Here is a 25,228-nt window from a genome sequence, read left to right as displayed (position 1 = left end):
TAGCAGTAAAGCTGCATATCTGTATTATTTTAAGAAATCAGATTTAATTTATATCACTGTAGTAATTAGACCAAGCTTAACAGAAAAAAAAAATTAATAATGTTTGACAGTTCTGTAACTTTTACCATCCCCAAAATGTCTTGTAAAAAAACCCCAAAAAAACACTATGAGGGATCCACTATATACATCAGTTAGCTGAGACCACCTCTCAAACAAAACGCAACAGCTGTTTAACTACACCATGCAATACCACAGAGTAGGTTAACAGACATCAATATACTATCCAGTTGAAATTGTAGGAATTCTGTAAGCAGGGTGCTGTTGTCTGAACTGGAATTTGACCAGGATGTGAAAGTTTACTCACTCGTTTTCACAAAACAATTGTTGCATGCTGATCAAGAAAGAGGATGTTTCCAAGGAGCAGCATCATTAATGGCCTCCAGTCATTGCTAAAGCCAGAGCTGTAAGAACAAAACTGCCCCAGGACAGAAAATCTCCAGGTTTCCAATCTGCAAGGTAACTGCCTTCAGGCAGTTGTTGTCAAGAGGACAGCCACAGCTGCAGAAGAAATTGCACCGATTTTGAACTGCGCTGAAGTTTTCTAGGTTAAGACAGAACTAACGTAATTCAGGAATTTGCAGTGAGACTTCAGCATTTTATTTTCTCGGGCAGTTGAGCTTCTCCTGGGGTATCTCATCCGGAGTCGAGTCCCTAAGATAAGTGATAGCTACTGAATCCAAATCATCCTATGTTGGACTTTGTCTTCGCTATGGAAAAAACGGGGCAGAGGCAGAAAGGGAAAGAAGTTTGTTTCTTTTAGTTGGAACAATTATATGTATTAGAGGGTTCAAATAATCTTATGTTCCTACCTGTTTACCTTCACCGCGATAGCATGTAAAAACTACAAACTACCTTGCTCGCATTAGGATTTTATCACATTAAGGTATTCTGTATCACCTAAAGTAACTGTTTCCCTTAGAGCAAGAGAGATGCATTTCCTCAAATATATTAATGCCCGAGTTTACTTAATGTGACCGAGTCATAATGAGATGCAGAATTAAACACTTGAAAACAAACCATTTCTTGAAAAAGTCAATTTGACATTATAAAGAAAGGCAAAAAAGCTATCAGTTATTGTTTTCTTTTGACTATGTAATATTATTTCAACTAAAATTTTGGCTTCTTTTAGTTTATATAATTTCATATTTTATGGGTTTTGTGATGTTAAAGGTTATCAGTCCATTTCACCTTACTAAAGTACTGGAAAAACAATCATTAAAACTTTTCAGTGATTCTAAATAAAAAACAGTATTTCCATTCTACTGGAAGTTTTGGGATGTCTATTGTTTGCTCCGATTTGGAAATTTTTAAATGTTAAAACATTAAATCTTGCTGCAGAATGGAATTTCTAAGTAGATCTAATGTTCAGTATGAGCCTGAATTTTAGGCAAGTTTCAATCATCTATTAATGTCACTTGAATGAACAAATGCTTTTACCTGTTAAGACAGACTCTACTCCATTGTCTGTACAATTAATTTACGAGAAGTTAATTGCTTGCCAATCATAAGTGATTTATGAATCCGTTTACCTCACAGTGACTGACCTTCAATTAACAGAAGATTAAAAAAAAATAAAATTATTTCTTTCCCCAAAGAGTTTCATAGAGGCCTTATTTCCAAGTACAGATCCTATCCAGACTGGTGTATTTTACAAAATTTTCTGATACCACAACTCAATGGCTTCAAAATTCTAGGATATCTAAGTATCTTGGAAGGTATCCTGCTTAGTGTCAATTTTCCTCATTCACCATTTGTTACACAAGAAGTGGCTAGCTACAGCAACCCTTGCGCTTCACCTCTGCTGCGAATGTCTGCAAATTACTCCAACTGCTTATAAAAATAAATTAGGGAACTTGTCATGGTCTAAACCCACTAGCATTCATTTATGAATTAAATTTCATTAACTAGTTTCTAAACTTGAATAACTTGTATGCTGCATGTCTTATGCTCGAAACAAGAAGCCGGGAAGATGGGGGAAGGGAGCAGGGAGTGATGTGCATTTAAAAACAGCTGTATAGACTACTATTTTTTTTTAAGGAAATCCTTTGCTTGGTATGTGATTCTTTGTAACTGTCACATGATATAACCTAATTATTTAGATGATAGGAAGTCGAGTCCATGGCTATTTGGTCCCTGCTGAATGGGGAACAGGGCCTTCTTTTGCTTTCCTGTAAATTCTGACCTCTCTTTTTTTTTTTTTTTGTTTCCTTTAAAATCCACCTATCACTTCTACTTTTTAACATTTCACACCCTCTGTCACTGGAAACGGGGCCACATTCTTTCCCAGTGAGTAACACCAGCAACAAAAGAAACTCAAATTTAGAAAGCCACAGGCAACTAAGGACCACCTTAGGGTTTCAGAGACATAAAATGACAGTCACTCCTTGTAACAGGACAGTCTACAGTTTCCGATTTATTTGAGGACTAGGTAAAAATTAGTTAGCTGGGACATGCCAGTTCCAAGTCCAGAGAATGAGGGAGTCAGGTCTTAGGACAAGCTCCACTCCACCCTGCCCTAGCTTATGATATTCCGATTGGTATCTGTAACCAGATTTAGCTCACACACACAATTGGAGTGGAGGAGAGGTGGTGTAATTTGGATCTGGGCCCATCTGTAATAGACAACTTATTAAAAAAAAACAAAACAAAACAGTTGATACAACCAGCATGAAAACATGTTTAAGCTTTCTTCAAATAGATGATCAAACACTGAACTCTTTCAATTACTTTATTCCTCTGTTTACATTCCCCAAAACCTGGAAGAAAGAACACATTAACTTAAAAGAACATTGAAACGTGAGTAGTTCATATTTTCTATGTAGTTCTTTAGTTTCTGAGCTATGATTTCTTCTTCTGTGCAGTGGTGATGGTTGGGAGAGAACAACGTGTACCTCAAAACCAAGTAAGAATTTTATCTTTACATCATTGTTTGTGATGAACTTGCCTATTTTCCACATACAAAAAATAAACTACATATACTACGCTACTGAAGAGTAGAAAATTAAAAGGTTAAATACTCAGCAGAAGAAAAAATTGCCCATTTTCCCCTCATCCATACACATGTTGGTAATTATTTTCCTCAGCAGCATTATGCAGTTTGTGATTCTGATGACTCTTAAAGGCAAATGTTTTGGGACCTTCCTAATTGTTGCTGGTTATACATCTACTTTCCAAATTCAGCAGTGATCAAAGGTACATGCAAGTAAACCCCTATCTGGATTACATTTAAACCTATTATTGGGACTGAAATAGAAAACAAACAACACTTCCATGATTTACGCTTGTTTCATTTACCTGTCAACACTCTGCACTGTCAGGTTCCCCCCTTTGTGGATAGCAGGTTGTGTCACTCCGAAGTGCGACTGCAGCCACTGTCACGTATAATGTTCTTCCCTGGGCTCAGCGAAGAGACATTTACTAACCATGGCAGAATCAAAACAGCAGGCAGGACATATGCACACAGAAACAAAAGCTCCCAATATATTCTGATGTAGCGCTCCAGTTGACCTGGAACTCCCCTTCATATGTAAACGGGGGGCAAAAGAAATCTACAACAATCTCCTTTTTAACTTTGAATTTTAATAATAGTATGCTCTGTTTTTTAAAAATCTTCTTGCAAGTTTGTTCAGCTAGTTCTAGAAAAGATTATTTTTGTAGCTTCCAAGTATGCAAAGCCAAAATCGAACTCGAAAGGAGCCTTTGTGTCAGGTAAATATGAACTGTAGGTGTAACTAGTTTTAAGATATATAATGGAACATCTAATCATACTGTTCTCAGAATTTGGCTTCTCCAGTTCAGCTTGAATTTGGCAAAATTGTACTTACTGATCACAAATAACGATATTTAAAATGTACTTGTAATTCACTCAGGGTTATTTATTTCACCTTTTATCTCTGCATTTTTTGTTTGCTGACATGAAACTCCCTAATGCTCGGCCAGCTGCTAAATATTACTGCAATTTGCTTAAATTCAGGAAACTATAAAGCCCTTGCGTTTCTTTATTCATAGATCATGTCAGCATTTGTGTACTTCCTTTAGTGTTATTTCTTACTTGCTATACGAAGCTGCTTCCTTAGGGGGTTTAAGCACCTATTCCTAGAAAAAGTTTTTCTCCCATGGAAGTAACAGATATTGGTCTGTTCTCTCTTACTATATTCAGAATCTGATAGACTTGTCAACATATTTTTTCATTTACATCTTTTTTACTATGAAGCTGTGTGAGAGCACGTATTGTTACAGTTTTTGAAGCAAGGGTAAAAGCCTAACAGTGCATCCAGGCAGTGTCAAGCTAAATGATACTGAAAATGGATAAAAAAACTGGTTCACTCACGTTTTCTTCTCCATGTGCTGGATTAGAGGTGGCTCCTGAGCAGATTTGAAGGAAGTTTAAAAAATATTGATTAAATATAGATCAATGGCATTCCATAAGCAAAAACTGAGTACATCTAAAGTAGTGACTTAAATGTTCACATGCTGGCTAAAAGTCTTTGTCTGCCTTTTTAATGGTCTCAGATAAAGGAAGTTTACAATTTTAGCATGCGCTTCCCTGAAAATATAAATGATTAGGTACAAGTGTGCAGTGTCTGGAAGATAAAAAGAACAGTAGAGAGATATACTTAAGCAAGCATTTATGTGCTTGATACAGTGTAGTTATAGTATATTACACAGAGTACACATGAGCTGCCCTGCCAAATTCAGATAGGATATAAATAGTGGTACTGGATGTTGGTGAAATTGTAAGTGGATACGTATCAGTCTACTTTACAAGCAGTAATCCCTCTGCTGGCATTTAATATCATCACCTTCAGCCATCACTCTACTATCATGGATTTTTTTATATTCCATCATGGAGAATTTTTGGTTAGAAATCTGACTATTGTGAACACAGCTTTTGTATTACTAAGCATTCATGTTTGTCAAGAATATGCTTTTCTCATTTCTATATTTGCTCTTGCCTTGTCTAGCCTACTTCTGGCTTTGTCTACTCAATACCTGATATTCTGTCCTCTCTTTAGACACCAATTCATGTGTGCTTTGCTAAATACCCATTCAAGTACTGGCTCAGATACCCTTAGTTACCTTCTCTGCTGCCACATGTCCTGAATTTATGAAAATCTTCTTCCACTGATACTCAGTATTCCCTGCTGCTGGATCGCTATGTTGTCAGTGTGCTCCTCTGTTATGCTGGCTGATGACCTGCGTGGATGCAAACATCCAGTGCGTTTACTGAACTAGAATCGTAAGGATGAAGTGACCAGAGCTGCACAACCCAAAGAAGTAATTTTATTTTGTAAATTCAAATGCAAATTGTTCTTTACAAGGGTTTGAAATTCCGACTTTCATATTCAAGTTCCGAAATGGTGGAGTGGTGTAACGTTTTAATGATTATCCCCTCAAGCCGTTCACAAAACACATTGATTGAATCATCATTAGTTGCTTTCCTAGCAGCATAAACCTATATGATCAATATATTTCCTGACTTTGTTCAAAGGCAAATTGTAACGATTCTATTGCTCACAGAGCCATGCCCAAACACTTTGATGCTTCCCTGAGTTTGATAAATGCAACCCCTTTTTAAGCCTCTGAATAGTACACCACATACCTATCCATCACTGTGAAATGACCCCATCATTACAGTACAGCTCTGAGACCGCACATCCATTCATCAAACATCTTTCTTTGACCATAATGGTAAATTCCAAGTTCATATTCATTTGTAAAGTTTCATATCATCCTTTTCTTTACTGTGAGCAGCAGACATATCTGTGAAAGAATTAGGAACAGCAGCATCACAAATACAATCGATACTTTTCACGAAGGAGGCTCTTAATCAGAATTTGTTAGTACCACACATCTTCTCATTTTTTTAACAGAACATAGGACAGTTCTCATCTAATGGGGCAGAGGGAGAGACTCTGCTCCTACCGTCTTGCCTCCAGTAGGCACCCACCATGGGCTAAGTATATTACCAAACTCTCCCAGTTTCCTCGGTGGTATTTCCTCTAAGCAGTCCCATACACTCAGAAATTTCCCAAATCTGCCTTGTTATTTGAAAAAATATCAAGCAAACATAAAGAGCCATACGCTACTATGACAACTGCAGGCAACCGCAGATTTCCTTGCAGCCTGGCTGGGGGAAAAAAGAAGTCCAGGAAGGACTTTACAAAATGGAAAAGCTGAATTTGAAATGGACTCCTTTTAAGTGACCTCTGGCTGACGATGTAACTTTCTTTGTCACAACTGCTTCTGCTGTGCGGCAAGTATTAGAGAGCCCATAAAAGGCTAATGAAAAATATAGGCTATTCTTGAATGTGCCATAAATAAAATAACTTTATTTAATTAATAAAAATAGACTATAAGCTAACTTCATGCTTAATGGTCTAGCTACAGTGACTGTTCATAAATTCAGTTACCTGGGATCAAATTTATCCAATCAAAACCTGTCCAATAGAAACTGGAAAAATTTGAAGAATAGTTGATCCATCCATGGCTTCCCTTATAAAAGCCTGAACAAAACATTTAACCTCAAAAAGTAGAAAGATTTGACTGGTGAAATGCTTAATTTTTTTCTGTAGCAACTTACGAATGTGAATTCTGAGAAATTATTGATAGTGACAGGAAGAAAATTGAAGCTTTTGAGATGTGGTGCAAGCGAAGACCCTTGCATGTCTCCTGCGCAGAAAAGATGATAAATGCTCATATTAAATATATTATTGGAGAAAAGTAGACTTGGTTGTCAGAAATGAATAGGTGTAAATGTATGTGCTTTGGACACATCAGGAGTAGAGATGGAAATAACCTTGAGAATGTAATTACAGAGTGAATGGTGACAAGTCATCATAATAGAGAGCAGCTAGAAAGGAGGTGGGTAGATGGCACGCAGTAGGCTGCTGTGACTTCAGTTTCTGAATGCTCAAAACTAGCAACGGATCAAGGAGGCTTCTAAAAATTCCCCGATGAAATCACCAATATGCAGGTGCCAATAAATTGATTTTACTTCACTTGCAAGCAAAGGGAACAAGTGCAATTGTTCTGTCAAGACAGTGTTTTGTAAATTACAAGTGTATACGCTTTTTCACAATGGCTTAAATATATTGACAATGACAATCCCTGTCATTTCTGAACGTGTCTTGATACCACAAAAGGCCGGTGGCAAGTATAACTGCCCTATCTCCAAGTATGACTCAGACTAAGGACATTTTCAGACAGCACAGGAGAAAGCCCTCCTTACCAAAACCAGAGCAAAATAACATTTAGACAGATTATGGCTAGGGACCAGTCTCAAAGGAGTGTACCATCCATACAGTATTTGGTCCTTCCCTTTGTTCAGAACTGGTGGTACTCCATGAAAAGTCAGCGAGTCCTGGGACTCCCTTCCTTATCCAAGGACGCCCTTTGTGTCTCCAGCTGATTGCCTTTGTGAGATAATACACACAAGTCCTCCACCCTTTTACGGATTTGCTTTGTCAATGTAGATCATGGGAGGCACACGTAAGTCCTTGTTTTCAGGACAAAACACGCTTCTTGGTCTGTTCTTAGCTGGGAGTAATTTCACTGCAAATACCCTCTGGAATAGGATACCTTTTGGAGCTCTTTCATTATGGCAACCGACATTGTGAAGAAAGCCAGCTTTAACTCAGGTGGGTGTAACCACTGTTCTCAATTTACAGCAGATGTAAAAAACATAAATTCTTTTACAAAAGTAAGTAGTTAAAACAATTAGGTGCTGTTATCAAAGATACCTTACGCTGCAAAGTTTAATTAGAAACCTCAGGGATATCTCTGAAGATCCAGTGCAGCAAACTTACGAGGCTATAATTTTAACTGGAGGAGCTGTGTGCAACTGCACGTGTGAGAGAATCAATAGATGGACAAAGAGGAAAGACGACCGGAAACAAGGACTAGTCCCAAAGTCAAAAAGTAAAGAGAGAAAGCTCTGGGCAAAACTGAGGACGAAAAATTATTTGCCAGGGTTTGATTTTTACTCAGTTCAGAGGAACTGGTGTATTGCAGGAAAAAATGTGTATCATTGAAAAAAGAAATGGGGGGGAAGCATTCATGTTTAGGAAGCAACCTGCCAGAAAGCAACCTGCTAGATATCAAAAACTGGCTAAATGTAGAGTTGAAAAAAAGTAATTAAGCTTCCCCCACCCCTTGACCTATTTGACTGTGACTTAAATGATTTCATAGTGAAGGACCACACTCCACCACCTGGTTCTGCAAAGCAGGAGCTTTCAAGAGCATAGCTATTATTAGGAAGACAAGTGCTTTCCTAACCCACCAGATAGGATTTCTTACTTGCCTGCCCAGCTGACTGACAGATACAACTTATTCTGCAGTTCATGACACACTGTTGTCTCTTGATATAACTATTTAGTTCTTGATCATTATTACTATCCATACTTACTGTACTAACAACGACCTGAGGACAACCATTAAGCTGTTCCTGGAAAGATGTGCGCATAGCTTAATTTGATCAACATGAATTAAGGGATTTTCTGCGCTTAAAGTAATCACTCCATACTCTCTTCTGTTTCACCTGAAAGCCATTTTGTTCTGAAAACCTTGTGCTGCGCTATTTCCCCCACCAGTAAAAACACCACATTCTTCTTTTCTTGGTACTTTCCTCTAACCTCTCCTGACGTGATACAGAGAGAGAAGACACAAGACTGCCCCGCGAGAGTGTTCAGCACCCTTTATTTCAGTCTGCTTATAAATTACACTTGCAGTGGTAGTCTAAAATATATTAATAAACAAACAGACAACTAACAGATTGGAGTAAGTACATTCCAATAAAAACAATGGGAGTATAAGTAAATAAATTCCAACATAAATTTATCCAGGTAGGGAGTCAATGAAATCTGGGTAAAGACTAACGGACTGGGTCTTATTATTAGACTGAGCCATCCATTAAAACCCAAGGGGTCATGTGAACCTGGCTACAGCTGTACAAGAAGCAGAGTCCAAGTCAGATCTCAGCTGCTTGCTGAAATTAGAAGGGTGAAGGTCAAACAAGCAAAGGCAACAAACCAGACACTAGCAGCTGTAATCATATCTGCGAGCAGATTTCAGGACTATTCAGATTAAGAGTACCACAGGTCAGATTATCTGAAGCTTTTATGTTTGCACATTCTGAAAATGCCATGCATATATTCAAGCTAATTGGCAGTTAAGTGTTCATTCATACCTCCCTTAATTGGGTGTGATATCAGAACCACACGCTTTGTTTTACCCCTTTAGAATTTCAAATGGTGCAGAAGTACAAATCTCGCTGCTTCTCCTCTGAGAAAAGATGGACCATTGCCTAATCATCCCATGATTACAGAATTGCACCTACTCCTCTCTCAACCACTTTGCTGATCGTGATTTTTCTAAGACTCATCCAAAACACCATATATCTGACTAACAGCATGTAAATTAATGGCTATCCTGAGAGCACTCTGACAGTTTTACACTAGCATGCTGGCAAAATACTCCTGCTGTGGACCTAGGGTATGTCAGCAAGGTTGTGTTGATACCAGAACCTACAGTCAGACAGCAAATTATACCAGGAACGGAACAGGCTACCAGTAGAAACTGCACCTGCATTTAATAGCTAACGACTCCAACACTGACGCTGAGGGGTGGTCAAAATTTTCATACTGCTGACTAATCGTTACCTGTGAAAGCAGAAATCTAGTGTGAACCTCTCCTGGACACTCAGCTTTCTACTGATGTATTTCAGGACTTTTTCTATGTTATATTAAAGATATGAAATCCTGAGAATTAAAAATCTTTGAACATTACTCCACAGGAATTGCCAGGTTCACTATTTATCTGAAGTCTGCAAGAAGATAGAGAGATCTTGGTCCACAACCAAGAGTACTCCACCGCAGGGCTTCACAAACAACTTGCTCAAGATGAAACAAAATGTTAATTAAATGAGCAAACTTTGCCTGCCACTGTCAAGCGAAATCTTTGAACTGCCACATCTAACTACATCTTAGTTACAGTGTACATATGCCTTAGAATGCAAGAGTTTATCTTATTCTCCAGTGGAAAATAAAAGTGACTAGAAGTGCATACTGGAGGATCTGCACTGTGTTTGTCCTTAACTCAGACTAAAAACAAGTTGTGGGAGCATAGCCCTCTACCTCTTCATTCCTATTCCTACTTCATGACTTGTTGTATAAAAATTTCTAGGTAAAGATGGTGTCACTTTGTGGAAAAACTTGTAACCACATGATTACAAGAAAACGTTATGACATTGTAGGTCACATTAATGATATACATAAAATACCACTTTTCAGTAACGAGGAAACAATACTTAAAAGTAAACATTAAAACCCAGAAAGTTCAGAGACTTAGGTGAAATTTCTAGAATATGACATCCATACTACTTCAATTCTGCCCAAAGAGAAGCCTGCCTAACGTCTTCCTAGCTTTATGCTTGTGTCATAAAAAAACCTCAGCAAAGGTCACTTCAAATTTATTTCTTGCATCATTTTTACATACATTCTCTCTTTTTCTATTTAAATTGAAGACAGCTCATATAGGTTTTTGATACATACTTTCTTTTTTTAGTTACAGAATAATCTTCTAGGATTTGTTTCTGATTTATTGTGTTCATACACATGTATCAAAAGTAAGGAATCTGCACCAAATTAATTGCTTATATTAGTAATTTGATTTGGGAAGCAAAGCACCTAATGTAATTAGTTGTAAGGATACACCTAATGTAACAAATGTAAGAATATAAAACCCAAATTTGTTAAAAGTATAATAGTTCTGACAGTACCTATTATTTTATTGACAACAAATAAGAGCTGATAGCTAGTCTGAGTACTTCAGCTCTAAGGCAAAAAATCTAAACGGCCACTGAAGTTTGGATTAGGAAAAAGATTAAATGCTTGGTGTTGGCTTTATTCATTTATTAAATCAGTACAACCTTATTAAAACTGAACCGTGCATCCCATTCTTATGGTCACCTGTCCATTGTGAATGCCCCAATTCATCGATCCTTAAGCCTGTAGAGAATCGTTTTATCTAAGCCTGGACTCGCAGCCAGATTTAAACGCCTTGACTGGCGGTACCCATCTAGATTTCCAAATCAGTGTCTGAGATCTCCTAAGTGCTCCTTGCAACTCAGTTATTTTCACTGTAATACTTCTGAGCTGGTTTCATAGAGGCTATGGACATTCAAGGCTTTAGCTCCCCTAGGACAACACTGCAGGGAGACAAGGAACACAGGTGTAAGAGAGAAATTTCCTACCCGCATGCTATTACCGCAGAAGCACTTGAGAGCTCCTCAGTCTTTGTACGTTTCCCTCCCACCCCTTGTAAATCTGGAATTTGGCGTACTTCACCATAATCTTACTTAAGTTACCCCCTTCCCACCCCCTCACCCTCCTGCATCTTTCCTGTGCGACTGGCAGGCCACGTCAGCCCCTCTGCTGTGCCCAGCAAGGCCCCTGCCCCACGCGCACGGCCCCTGCGGAGAAACCCGTCCCTCCACGCAGGCTGGTCCCAGCCGCCCACCTTTAATTTGCTCTATAGAAAATGCAGGAGAGATTTTTCAAAACTGAGAAGAATGATACTTTTAGCTGGTTCAAGTAACCAAGAATAGTCAGCTGAAGACCCTAAATTAGTCTTGATCAGTTAAAAGTCATCTCTCAGTTGTCACACACCTTCTCTGAGCCGGGCAGGCATCTGCAAAACACTTTCTAGCCACCCATACTTCAGACATGCAGGGCACATAATGCAGATTCAAAACAGACAGATATATCCCACTTTGCTACTGACTTTCCAGACATACCCCATCTCTTGGAAATATGAAAGAATATTAAATTACAAAGACATTTTGCATGGAAGGATTTCCTGAGTTGGCTGGCAAGGGCTCCTTTGGTCTGCATAGTCAAGTTTCTCCTGAAGATTTGTAACTAAATTAATGTTTGAGAAACTCATCTGCCAGCAACGAGGAAGAGAAATTTGGAGGTCGATGCGTGGATGCTGCTCTTCCCCCCCATCTGCCTGAAGAAGGGCTATTGACTCCTACCTGCCACAGCACTCTCCGTGCCACCCCACACACCGTTTCCCCCCATTTTCCTACTCCTCCCGCCGCCCAGGCCTCACCGCCGCCACCGGCGGCCTGAGGGACCGGCCAGGCGAGACCGCGCAGCCATGAGCGGCCCGGCTCCGTCAGGAAGCACAAACATCTCCCTGCCCCTCCCGCGCACGGCGCTGCCGCCCTGCAGCCGGGAACCCGCCGGCCCCTTCCCCGGCGATCCCGGCCGCCGGCCCCACGCCGCCCAGGCCTCGCCCTCGGAGCCGGCCGTTGCCCCCCCGCCGCCCAGGAGGCGAGCCCCGCGGGGCCGGGGCCGGGACGCGGCCGGAGAGCGGCCCTCAGGCCGCGGCCCGGCCGCTCCAGGGGTTTTGGCGCCAAGCGGGAGGCAGCGCTGCGGCGGCCGCGCCCGGTACTGCCCGCCGCCGCCGCCCTGCGCGGGGCTCGGCGGGGTACGAGACTTACTGGCCGGCCTCGCCCCTGCCCCGGGGCCGGGGGATCCTGGCTGGGCGGCGCCGCGGGCCCGGCCCCAGGCCCGAGGGCGGGCGGGCAGGGGGAGGGGGGCGGCGCGGAGCCTCCTCCCGGGCTGTCCTTCCCCGGCCGGACGGAGAGCGGCACTGTGTCCCCGCGGCGCACGCTCCGCCGGAGCCTCCCCCTCTCCCCGGCCGCCGCCACCGCCGCTGCCGCCACCGAGCAGCCTCCCCCTCCCCCCACCCCTCCCCGAGCAGGAGCCGCCGCCGCCGCACCGCGGAGCAGGGAGGCGGCGGGAGCAGCCAGCGGGGGTGGCGGCGGAGCGGCGAGGACCACCCGGCACGGAGGCTACTCAATGCTGCACCTTCCGGAGCTGCATGAGGTAAAGGCGGCTCCGGGTCCCGCTTCCCTCCGGCCCCGCTCCCCCCGCCCCGCTGCCCCCCTCCCCGCCGGCGGCGGGGGTGTGTGCGCCGAGCGGGGGGGGGCTCTTTGTGGGCCCGGCCGGGTGCGGGGCGGCGGGGCGAGGAGGGGCTGCGGGGCGAGGGGCTGAGGGGACGTGAAGTTGCGGGAACAAACGGAAAGTGGAGAGTGGCCTGGCCCCCTCCCCGGGGGGGCTCCCGCCGCCGCGGGGGGGGCGGGCGGGGGGCTCGGCGCCGGGCGGGGGGGCCGGCGGGGGTGTTTTGTTTGCGCTCGCCGCCGCCTCCCTCCCTCCCCCTCTCCTGTTGGTTTCTCTGCCTCCTGATAGTTTTGAGGCCTAACTGTTTAGGCCTCGGCTCCCGGCTCCGGGGCCGGTGCGCCGGCTCCGAGGCCCCCCCCCGGGGCCGGGAATTGCACCCCCGCCCCCCCCCCCCTCGGGCCGTAAGGGGCCCTCGGCCCCGGGGCATCCTTCGATCGAGCCCGAAATTTCATTGTAAAATCGTCGGCTCCGAACTAACAGTGTTGGGCTGGAGCAGCCCCGCAATGAAAGGAGGCGCCGGCGGGGAACGGAGGGGCCGGAGTTGCGGGGAGCGGCGGCGGCGGCGGGCCGGGCCTCCCTCCGGCGCCGCCCGGGGCGGCGAGGGCAGCGGCGGGGGGCGCAGCCGGCGGGGTGATAACCGGGGCCTTCTGCGAATTGAGGGTGAGAAATGGAAAAAGAGGGTTAGAAAGTCGTTTCCATTCTGCTGAACTTTTGTTTTCTGACCGATAGAGGCCGGTAGAGGACTGTGGAGAAGGAAAGTTTATAACCAGCAGCGCCAGGATGGACTTCCCTGCTACCCAACCAAAACCTGCTGCCGATGGTAAAATCATCTACTATCCTCCTGGAGTGAAGGAAATTACGGACAAAATTACCAACGATGAGGTGGTTAAACGGTTAAAGGTGAGCAATCCCGACCACCATCCCCTTCCCTGCAACTTTTTCTTCTTAAGGTAAAGGTTTCATCACGGGAAAGGAGAACTGCCAGAGAACTGCTTCCTTGTCATAGTTGAAAGGTCTCCTTCTTGCCTGCAGACCTTTATGGGAATGCCACTTCCTTGCTTTTCCTTAAAAGAGGAGTCATTTTTGTAATTCGTGACTGTGCTCTTGCACGTTCTCTCAAAGCCAGAGTTGATACCTTAAACTGCTAATTTGTACGTGAAATACAATACATCTACGGTTTTCCGGAGAGGTCTGAAGTGGAATCATAAGTAATAATTGTAGGATATGGTACCGAAAATTTTTGTTGGTAAGCTAGCAGGTTTTTGTGGGCTCCAGCACTTTGAGCAGGGGAAGCAAGTAGATCTAGTTAAGGGTATTCTTCACTGAAAAGATAGCACTGTTCACAAACAGCGAGGATGAATTTCTGGAGTTTGTAGATGGAATTTTGAAATTGTTTCATATGTAAAACCTGCCTCAGATTTTGCAAGTTGATATAATACATATCGTTTTTTTTCCTATTCAGTATAACTGGTGCTTGGCAAAGTTGCTAAATTTTCGTAAGCAAAAGGGACTGTTACAAAAGTATCTTCTCTGCTTGCTTGACAGCATCCTGGGGGACTGTGAGGCTTATCTCTGTTTTTTATTTTTTTAATCCCTTTTTCCACTGGAAACATGAAATACTACTGTTATACAGTAGCATTATTCATAACTCTATGCTGAAAATAGAGGAAAAAAGTTGAGCATTGATCAAATATTGGTACAGCTCGTTTGTTAACGCCATGGTCTTTGGACTAGAAAGTTGTCATAACCTGGGATTTGGTCCTGTGCCCAGGGTGGAGATGTAGTAATAATTTTTTGGAGATAGGAAATATTCTCTCATCTGATGATCTGTTTCCCATCATAACAGTGACCCCACAAAGATTGAAAAATAGAAATCATGGTCTTGGCTAGGCAGTTAGTACATCGAAAAATGTCTTACCTATAAATGTGAAGAGAACGTAGGCTTTGTGCTTTGCTTTCAAAGCAGCAAGGCACATGTCAGTTGGTTCTCTGAAAACGAGCCTTGTTGTCCAATTACAGTTCTGAAAATTATAGAGTGGACAAGTCCAGCCTAATATTTTCAAAACTCCAGTGGAATATTGCGAATTACAGGAGAAGATCCTAGAGTTTTGATTGTTTGGACAGAGACCTTGACTCAAAGTCTGTGGAATGGGGACGAGTCCAGTTTTGGGGTGCTCATTGAAACGGGTATTTTATTTTGTCCCAGGTGGAGAACTTGCAATGGTGAGCTTGCTATTCCTAGATAACAGGAATAGTAGAATTTCAAACTCATGCATATATGTTTTCCTGAATTCACATGTGTGTGTTGGTCATAATTTTCAGTCATAATTTTCAGTTGGTCACAATTTTCAGAATGAATACTTTGTTAGTGGACCTACCATCACTGAAACAACAGAGGAAGATTTTTCTTATCTTATTGGTACTGCTTAATCTGAATTTGAGGCATTTTTTTTTTTGTCAGATACTGGCTTTACTGAAGCATCAAGAAAATCGGAAGTACTGTACACTTTAGAACTAAACCAACAAGTATTTTTTTCCTTATGTTTTTGTATAGACGTATCTATAATCTTTATTTATGAAATCCAAATCTTGATATAAACTTGATTTATAAAAATAAATTCACTTTGGCATGTGGTATATTATGATGATGTAGTGCTTGGGATGGAAATGCTTGGAAAAGTTTTGTTCAATTAAAAGATAACTTTCCACAACTTTAAATACGATTTAATATTAAAAGCCAGCTTTAGCAGAGTGTATAAATCCAGGCATGAATCAATCCTTGAAACTGTAGGTTTTTTGCCTTCTTTTTGGCCATGCATGATCTAAAGATGCTTGGTGTGTCTGTTACAGAAGATGCGTGTGTAACTTGGTGTTTTGGCCACCAGGCTTTGGGTCAGTTCCTGCAAATTTTTGTTCTTTTAGCTTATTGAAGTCATGGTCAACTTAATTGGATACAAATTTGTGTCCTTATTAGCAACTTTTCTGATATCACATCTGTATTTTTGTGTCCAGACCTCTTCTCGTAATGAAGGCTTTTCTTATTATTGGAACTTGAGACGTTCTGGGCACCTGTCCCAGAGTGCCTGAGCAGCAGCTTTTGTGCCAAGGACTTTTGAAAAGAATGTTTTCCTATCTTTTCCCTCCTTCTGCCTGGGGTTGTGGGTAATAAAATGTAGGCCAGATTCATTTACAGTGTTTTGATATATCTGTATGATAACATTAGCACTGTCCTGAAAATGGAGGTATTGAGAATTTTAAAATCACCATATATCTTCTGAGCGATGTAGAAAGGAAGAGCCTCTGGATTGCATATGTATGATGAATGAAACGCCAGTTCAGGTGCTTAATGGAGTCAAAGGTGTTTTCTGGTGTGTTGGGTTACACTGATGGGTTGGTGCCTTCTTGGAGTGGGACAGTATGTGATGTATAATTTCAGCTATTGAAAAAGTGATTTTTAACTGTGGTGTGCTATGGCTGGGGACAAGTGTCCATTTAATAGATCCAATTAAGTTTAACCAAACGAGGCAGCTAGCATGTAGCAGAGAGTTGAGGCTTACTGTACTTTGCCTACAAAATGACTTTTTTTTTTTTTTTTTACTAATGTTCCTCTTTACAGTGCAGGTGTTCAAGTTATATAGTGATTGGTTTCAGGGCTGTAAGTCAAATGCTTGTCAATTTAGTAAGGCTTGTGAGGAAAGGTGATAACTTTCGTTTAACCAAGCAAAAGAAGCAGAAAACAATTCTAAGGCACCCAAGTAGTCCTTCTTCAGTTCCGAAATGGAGCCAGCAACTAAATACAAGTTGAGAACAATTGTACTAGCAATATTGTGTTTCTTCCCGTAAGATAGCTGAAGGTTGAAAGAAGTTTTAGAAACTCAGCATCTGCTTTGCTGCAAAACTTCTCTATGACTATTGAAATTTTTTCAAAATTTACTGTATTTTACTGCCTTGTCAAACTCCAGACTTGTATATTGTTGTCAGTAAAGTATTAAATCTCAGATATAACTTTCTTTGGTCACAAGAGAATATTTTGATGTCATTTATATATAACCTTGTCACCATTATGACTAAGATTAATAGTAGTATACTTAATTGTCAGATATACTAAAAATAGCCCCATCAATCCAAAATGCATAGAGTTTCTGAGAGACTGACTTAAACACCCTTTGTAGGCAGAGCCAGAACTGCCACTGAAAGAAGCAGCTCTCTCTGCTGCTTGTCCCAACCGCTGTTCTGTATCCTCTCTACAAACATTTTGTTTTGCCGCATGCCAAAACGGGTGGGTGAACAGATCTTGGTTAAAACTTAGGAGGAAAACAAAAACTAAACCAGTGTTAATTTTAGCCTGAATCATTTTCTTGCCTGATTTATCGTGAGAGCTCACAAATGCTTGTTCTGGTATAGGGGGAAAGAGCAACTTCTTTCTGTGGCACTCCTGTCTTAGAACGTTGAAGGAATTTCAGAGTCAATTTAAATGTGAAAGTTTGCAAATGTTGTCTTTTGAGATAGTTTTGCAGAAGCAATGCAAAAGTCCCCATCTCTATCTCACCTGCTGGATTTTTTTTAAGTAAAAGAAGTAGTGCACAATGATGAATTCAGATACAGCTTTGTACCAACAACTATACAGTTTGGTAAAGTGTATGACAAGTCTGTAGAAAAAAGGAAAACATTTATAATGCAGTGTTTTATTTTACCTATAGATATCAGTGCGAGCAATGCTAATTCATAAAATCTGTAAAAAGCACATTTAATCAGACACAAAACTACCAAAAAAAAAAGGGGACGTTTCTGAAACCTTCCAAAGAAAAAGGAGTGATAAATTAGGTTTCAGCATAGAGATTTTTAACAAAGCTTTAAGGCCGTGTAAAAACCTGTCTTTGTGAAATTAAGAGTTTTATAGGTTAGAATTTATTGAGGGCGATGTAGTTCTTTATCATAGCTGGGGTTAATATTCTGTTTTCTGGGTGGCTTTTTCTGTTTGTTTTGGGGAGTGATTCTCCTTTTGTTTTTCAATCAGTCCAGTAGTCTTATTGCTTTTCCCACGGTGGCAGTCAGGCAAGGCATTTTCTGTAAAAAATTTCTTTTGATTTCCACTCCCCACACACACCTTTCCACCCTCTCCCCAATTCTCCCCCTGCCACCCCACCCCAAGGCCTAGCTTGTGATCATCTGGAGAAGTTAGCACTCCTAGTGTACCTTGAAGTTTTCCTTATCTTGTCCCATGGCATTTCTTAGTTATCTGATATGTATTTGTGCCAGAGTGAAACAAACACTCCCTCTCCTTCTTCCCATTGTCTTTCTGCATGTTCCTCTGGTTATTAGATGTTGGGCCTCTTTGTAGTTGGGCCTGTTGTGTCTTTATCTTTGGAAGATTATCCTAATATCACTAGAAATAGTTAATGCTAATAATTGATCATATTATGCACAGGTGTGTTTTAGGCATCTGTTACATAATGTTAAAATTGAGAAAGGATGCTTTTTTGCTACTTAAATGTTTTGGAGTAGGCTGGAGGTATGTGAGAGGAAAAAAAAATTGCTCTTTACTCACCCTGATATTTCTGCATAAGTTAATGACCACTCTCTGAGATTGTGTAGTTAGATGGACCTTTGATCTGACCTGGCTATGCTTAGGTAGTTATTTTGAAGGAAACAAACAAAAAAAAAAATTAGAGTATCACCTGGGAGAAGAAAATCTATTTTATATTTTGTCATATGCTAGAATTTGGTATGCTTGAGGGGGAAAAGGTATACGTATTAAGTATGTTGGATTGTGTTAGTTAATAAATACAATTTGCTGGCAAGACTTAGATGACTTGGGTATTTTCATGGCTTAGACCTCTGACTTGCATGTACTTACATGCTTACATTTAAGAATTATAAGTAGTTTTGTGGATTTTATATAGCCAGGTTACAGAAATGATCCACAGTTAATTATTCTAACAATTTTAAAACTTCCATTAATTGTATTTAACTGCAGACTGCAGTTTGCAATGTTCTTGAGCTATTGCTGGCCACATAAGCCTAAAGCCAAATTTCTAATTTGATTTTGCTCATAGTTTAATCTTTTTAATTAGTTTGACTCTGGTAACAATCAAGTTTTTCATTAACTAGGACAGGCCACTAGTCAGAGAAGAAGAAATCTTGTTCTGATTTTTTTTTTCCAATGCAATATTAGCTGTTTGCTTTGTAAATGCCCCAATTTAATCAATCCTTAGAGAAATACACCATGTAGACTCACCCAGTTCACCCAGATGTTACTTAATTTCGAATTGATTGATGATGAGACCCTTTGTTTTTCTATCTGATAATTTTCTTTTGTTACAAGTGCATCACTAATTGATGGCAATTTCACATGTACAATATTATTCTAATGGTTTCCTGGCAACAAGAAGATAAATATATTGTGAAAGAAAAGAAGCCCCAGTTTGAAAGGGGGAAAAATAGATGTTGCTGAATTAGGAACGATAACTTCCAATGATTGACCAGCAGAACGGACAGACTAGTTGAGAAGTCCTTATGCCCTCATTTATTCTGTTATAAACCTTGAAGAATTATTAATTTTATTCTTGCACTAATGCTTTTTTGTGAGGTGAGGACAGGATGTTAATCACAGTTCAAAAGATGGGGAACTGAAGAGCTGAAAGGAAAAAAAAACCAAACCCAAACACAAGAAAGACAAGCTGGCTTCATATGTCTGATTTGGCATTTCTAAAATGTGAGTTCTGAAGTGACTGTGCGTTCTGTTGCACTTTACATGTTCAAACCACAAGTTCCTTTGATTTCAGTTATATTTCTGAGTGCCTCTAAACCAAGCCTCCTCATCTCTGCTTAAGAACCCGGAAAATGACGAACATTTTCTCTGAAAACTTTGTTATAGGCTGTTTAACAAGCATCGTATAGAAACTTTGTAATAGGTGGGAGGCTAGCATGCAAGTCTTCAGCCTTAACTGTTCTAAAACATGGCACAGAATATTCCTTTCCTGCAATAGTTTCCTTCAGTTATAGTCTTCCAGCTTCAATAAATAACAAAGGTGGCCTTTGGGCAATGTGCTCTTCTACCAAACAGCCTTGAATAACTCCAGAGAAAGTCCTTTCTGTGGACTGAACGAAGTAATGGCTTCAAGTTTTTGGTTGTTTTTTTAGTTTTGTTTCATTTTTTTTAAAGGAAAAAAAAAAAGTATGTAATCCTTACCGAATTAACATTAGGATTGAGGAGACTGACTAGAGGTTTGAGAAGTATAGGATTATTTACCTTGGAAAAGAGATGAATAAGTGTTGTGATAAAAGCATACAAAATAACGAATGACAGATAGTAAATTAGGAATTTCTGGTTTTGCCCCCCCTCTCCTGAAGAAAAAGCATTCATTGAAATTGAAACTTAAAAAAATGTTGAAGGTTAAATATTTCTTAGGGTTATACTGGAAGGTTGTGGCAGAGCAGAGCTGAACTGATGTTGTATTTAGTACAAGTGACACGCTTTAATCATATAAATCATTTACTTTAGGTGGGTATGCCTGTCAGTATGTATTTTTATGGTATAACGTGGGAGACTTCTTGTGTATTCAAATATTTTAAATAAAATTTGGATACAAAATCCTTGACATATCACTGTATTCTTATGAGGAGTTTGTGTGCATAAGTTTGCAAAACAGCAGGAGCCTTAGCTATGCTCAAAGACTCATAAACAAAGTGTTAATCTCACAACAGTGCTATGAAGTGAAAGAAAAATTATCCCTTGGTTTGCAGACAGTAATACGGAGATGATTGATAGGAAGGGAAATCAAACATCATCTGAGGTTACTTTTCTTCTTTGTCTACTTGAATCAATTCATATTATTTTGTCTGCTTAATGCCTATGTGCATCTTTTGCTACCAAAAACAAAAACAGCAGACAAAATAATTAGCAGATCATTCGTTCACATCATTCGTACATATTATAGCTGGTTTGGTAGTTAAAGAAATGAAAATTCTGTCTAGTCCCCAATCTATGTTAAACATTCTTCATATATGAAATTTTTCCAGACTGCAATATCTTCTTAATCACCATTGTTACCTGGAAATGTAAAACACATGCTTATTATTGGTGTCACTCAAAGCAATGTGTGTTCGCTGGCTCTGCAGCTGCAGCAAACTAATGAACTGTATTCCCACTGCTGTGCTGACATCAGAATTTGGCTGTTGCGAAGATGTCTTAAGCATGATGAAGTACTGTTAAAGGTACACAAAGATAAAATTGGCACAAAGTATGTTCCTGCTTAGAAAGGAAGGTTGAAAACTTTGTGGTACCTAGATAGTATGGGATATCCTAAACGTATGTTTTATTTATGTGAGACAGATGATACGTACTTATCTGATGGAGGTGTCAGAGCTTGCAGTGTTAGGATCAGTTTTGCAGCCACAGTGGAGGGAAAAATCCGTTCAAATTTACTGTGAAGACAGGTCAGCGTTTTTAATGTCTTAGTTATTCTCCAGTGAGTTCCTATTTCTTTCTAGTTGTTCAGTAATATTCCCTAGTCTTAATGGTGCTCTGTTGTCTTCCACGAATAGAGCCTGTCACCTTTTGCTGAAACACTGTTTGGTGTAGTCATTAGCAATTTTAGGCCTTATGTTTTTAGTGTTGTATTTTAATATCTTATGGTAGAAATTATGACATCTGTCTCCAGGAGATTTATCAAAACTTTCCAAACTGTTGAAGCAGAGAGAAAGTTTTGTACTCGCAAAATACATTTATAAGCATTAAAGAGACATATGTCTTTCCTATTTACAAATAATTTTTGAGCTGATACAGACATTGAAGATGAAAGAGAAGGAGAAAGAACATTTTGGAAGGAGTTTGGAGAAATCAAATATTTCTGGAGTCTTCCCGCACCCCCTTCTGTGCTGGCTACAGCACCTGAAAAATGCATATGCTTAAAAAAAAAAAGTAGATACGTTAGTGTTTAGTAGTATTAGCATTTGCTTGCAGTCATTAAAGAATTCTTTCCTCTGCAATTGTAGTCTCTCTCTTTCTTATGGCTTTTTATGGAAATAACCTGATTGACCATCAGGGAATAGCTTTAGATCTGCAGGAGATCTGCAGGTTTACAATATTTTTTTTAACAGTGTGTAACTACTGATCTTTATTTTTATCACTGCATCTGACATGAGAGACCATCGAAAGACCAACTTCAAACTTGTACTTACTATGAAAATGTTACTACTGTAGTTTTAAGTGCCCGAGAATTAGTCTCTCAAAAATGGAAAGAAAGCATAGTTGTGTTTTTCAGTTTACTTTGCATATGTGATAGTGCTTTGTCTGGACAAATGTTTTTATCTTGCTTTTCTAATGAAATAAGGTTTTTATCTGATCAGGCAGTCTGATTTCTTTGTTACTGATCTTCCCTGAAGTACATTAGTTCAAAACTTGCTGGCAGTTGAGCAAAGGTTTCAGAGATGCAAGATTTGTCGAATTGGTGCTGAGCAGACTAGAGACATCCGAATTCTGTTTATGCAAAGGAACATGGACCAGCACTGTTAAACGTTTCAAAAGGCAGCAGCCCGTGTGCTCGCTGGAATAAATTCAACTAATTCCCACACGGGTGTTTTCAAATGTTGTAGGGGACGTGTGCCCCAGAGGGGAGTGGGCAGGTAGTGCGGGAGGATGAGAGTGAGGGATGCAAAGGGAGTGAGTTGGCAGCCGTCTCGGAGGAGAGTGATGGGGAACAGATCTGTTGGAAACCAGCCATCGTTAATTTTGCTGTTTATGATAAAACTCATTTCTTATAGCAGCAGTAAAGGAGATAAACAGCTAAAATAAAGCACAAAAACTTTTTAATACTCTCTTAACCCACAGACTGGTAGAGGGCTGTGCATGGTATTTGAAAATATTACTAATTTTTTAACTTAAAGTGGTGTTCTGTAACAACTAAAAATGATAACCTGCATTCTTTGATCGTCTTGATGAAAATTGCTTATGCGATATGCTATTACAGAAAGGGTAAAGCAAAAATTAAAAAGAAAAAAAACAAACAACAAACCACTCAAAAGTAGCTAAAACTTTTAAATGCCCATTACTAAGTTTAGTTAATGTTTTCTGTAGTATTTTTCTTACATGATTTGTCTTTTCTGTTTATTTTGGCTGCTTGGAATCATGATGGTGCTGCAAATGCTGAAGCAAAATGTGTGTAGTGAAAGTAGAGTTGAACTTAGGAAGTGCTTAATATAAAGAAAATTTGCAGTTTGAGCCTTATGGTGATGCTATAGTGTGGATGTGAAAAGGAGTTTATTAAAATAAGTTGTTCCTTGAAAAAAATAAACGGATTGACTTCACTTGTGTTACCAATTTAATGAAAGGAAAATGCGGTTGTATATTTCCCCTTAAAATTTTTACTCTACCTTCAGATAGAGTAGTCAAAGTCAGGTAAATCCTGTTATTTTAATATTATTTTGTGTTTTAACTGTGGTGTTCTTCTGTTACTGTTTGAAAATATATGCACGTACTTAATTATCCAAAACGCAGTAATGGTTCTCCATAATAAACTCATTATTGAAATTTAATCAAACCATAGTCATAATTTAGTAGGGAATTATTTGAAATTAAATTTTGAGGAATATAAAAATTGTTCTTTTCTTGTGGTTTAAGAGTGAAACCTGATACTTAGTCACTTAACTCTCACTAACTGCAGTGCCTTTTGGTTGGCTTTAGTCCTGATGTCGGTTAGAAAGGATACAATTTTTCTTTAAAAACTTCGTTTAAGTGAAACAGTGAAGAGGAATCATTCAGAAACTATGCCCCTTTGTTTGCGCAATGGTGCAATGTATTGTAGGATAAGTGAAGGGAAGTTGAATTCTTAAGCTGTTGCAGTAATAAAAGGAAATAAAGTAACCTCAATACTTACTTTTGATGGTAGAAACAAAATTCAGCATTCTGGGGGGAGATGGAAAAGGTTACCCTATGTGTTTGGGTTTTGACAGGTGGTTCTTCCTCAGCACTGAATTGCTGCAGAGTTAACATTCATTCGCTTACGAAGCAAAACAAAGAAATGCAAGGCAACTTTAAAGCATTTTGCTGAAAATACATGTTTATTTAAATACCTTATTCAATCATCCTTTGTAAATGTAGTTGGCATGTGTCACTATTTCTGAAAAACTTATAATCCATCTCTTCTCTAAAGCTCCCATTTCTGCTATTGCCAGTAAAATTCCGGTGGCAAGAAAAGGAGTACTATTTTTGCTTGTGTGAAGTCAGTAAATGAAGGTCTAGGAGTTGCATTTGTGAGCTGTTAGTGACATTTTTTCTTAGAAAATGTATGTAGAATATGAAAGTAGGCATAACTCTGCAGCCTAAGGGAAACGGGAGATCTGGAAATAAGATTTCAGCTTTGTCCCAGTTGGAACTGGTAGTCTAGACTGCTGTAAAATCATGAGGATTTTGCTTTAGGAAATGGGAGGGTTCACCAAGTACTAAAACTGTATCTTTGTAGAATATATACGTGTTGGTACAACTGGAAGTAGGTCAGTAGAAAACCTAATAAGTTGTTAAAAAAAATCTCTTTGAACTGGGAGTGAAAACCAAGTTAAAGGCTATGTTTCTAAACCTCAGCTGGGAAAGGGGGGGTGGCGTGTAATGTCTTCCAAAGTTACGCTCTTTCAGTCCTAGCCTTTGTTTCCCTTTAAAGGTTAAAACACTTTCAGTCAGATGACAAAGTAAAAAAGCTGCCATTTCATTTTGTTTCATTTTGACATCTTTGCCTATTGTTCTTAGTTGAGGTTCTTGTGCAAATTGGAGCATTCTGACGGAGTTGGATGTGTTATGTAGATTAAAGCATACTCATCCTAGAGCTGCAGCTCTGTGTGCCACTCCATTTCTGATGCTAAAATTGGTTCCTCATACCCATTTACATCTGTGAGGATGGAGTTCTCCACTACATTTTATCTAGCAGTGAAGCTGGTTTGAGAGACATCTTCAGGGACTGTCTTAGACTGGCTCTGCCTCCTGAAAAATTGTGCTGTGGAGCTGTGCCCTAATTCACACCGTCATGAGACTCTTCAGAGTCACTCCGACTTCAGTCTGTATGTGGGCTGTGATGAGTTTAAGTTTCTGTATACTATCTGATTTAATGCCTGTCAACACTTTGGTTAAAAGCCTGGCATCATGCAATATCCTCATAAAATTAATTTTAAAACTAGCCGATCTCCTCAACATTCTGTAAATGAAGAAA

General features: G+C 40.1%; 2 protein-coding genes across 11 annotated transcripts in view; one reads left to right on the top strand and one right to left on the bottom strand.

Moving 5' to 3' along the window:
• Nucleotides 1-12,657, bottom strand: part of N4BP2 (NEDD4 binding protein 2) — a 61,365-nt gene extending 48,708 nt beyond the window's left edge. For 4 of the 9 annotated variants that reach the window (XM_087738160.1, XM_087738158.1, XM_087738159.1 and 1 more), the window contains exons 1-5: nt 12,566-12,652; nt 5,663-5,823; nt 5,140-5,256; nt 4,391-4,425; nt 3,355-3,453 (exon numbers count right to left, since the gene is read on the bottom strand). The gene's annotated coding sequence lies outside the window, so the exon portion shown is untranslated. Of the gene's footprint in view, nt 1-3,354; nt 3,454-4,390; nt 4,426-5,139; nt 5,257-5,662; nt 5,824-12,565 lie in introns of all 9 variants that reach the window. The other 5 variants (XM_087738164.1, XM_087738165.1, XM_087738163.1 and 2 more) reach the window with 3 other exon arrangements.
• A 117-nt stretch (nt 12,658-12,774) lies between these two features.
• The window catches only part of PDS5A (PDS5 cohesin associated factor A), an 85,659-nt gene continuing 73,205 nt past the window's right edge, over nt 12,775-25,228 (top strand). For both annotated transcript variants that reach the window (XM_087738167.1, XM_087738166.1), the window contains exons 1-2: nt 12,775-12,953; nt 13,758-13,928. In XM_087738167.1, the coding sequence (XP_087594293.1) occupies nt 12,927-12,953; nt 13,758-13,928 (198 nt within the window). In that variant the 5' untranslated portion in view covers nt 12,775-12,926. The remainder of the gene's footprint in view (nt 12,954-13,757; nt 13,929-25,228) is intronic.

This window comes from Nipponia nippon, unplaced genomic scaffold (genome assembly GCF_047370975.1).
Source record: "Nipponia nippon isolate SJK-2023a ecotype South Korea unplaced genomic scaffold, ASM4737097v1 scaffold_6, whole genome shotgun sequence".
Taxonomy (NCBI): domain Eukaryota; kingdom Metazoa; phylum Chordata; class Aves; order Pelecaniformes; family Threskiornithidae; genus Nipponia; species Nipponia nippon.
Note: the sequence above shows the minus strand (reverse complement) of the source record. Positions and strands in the feature narration are given on the sequence as shown.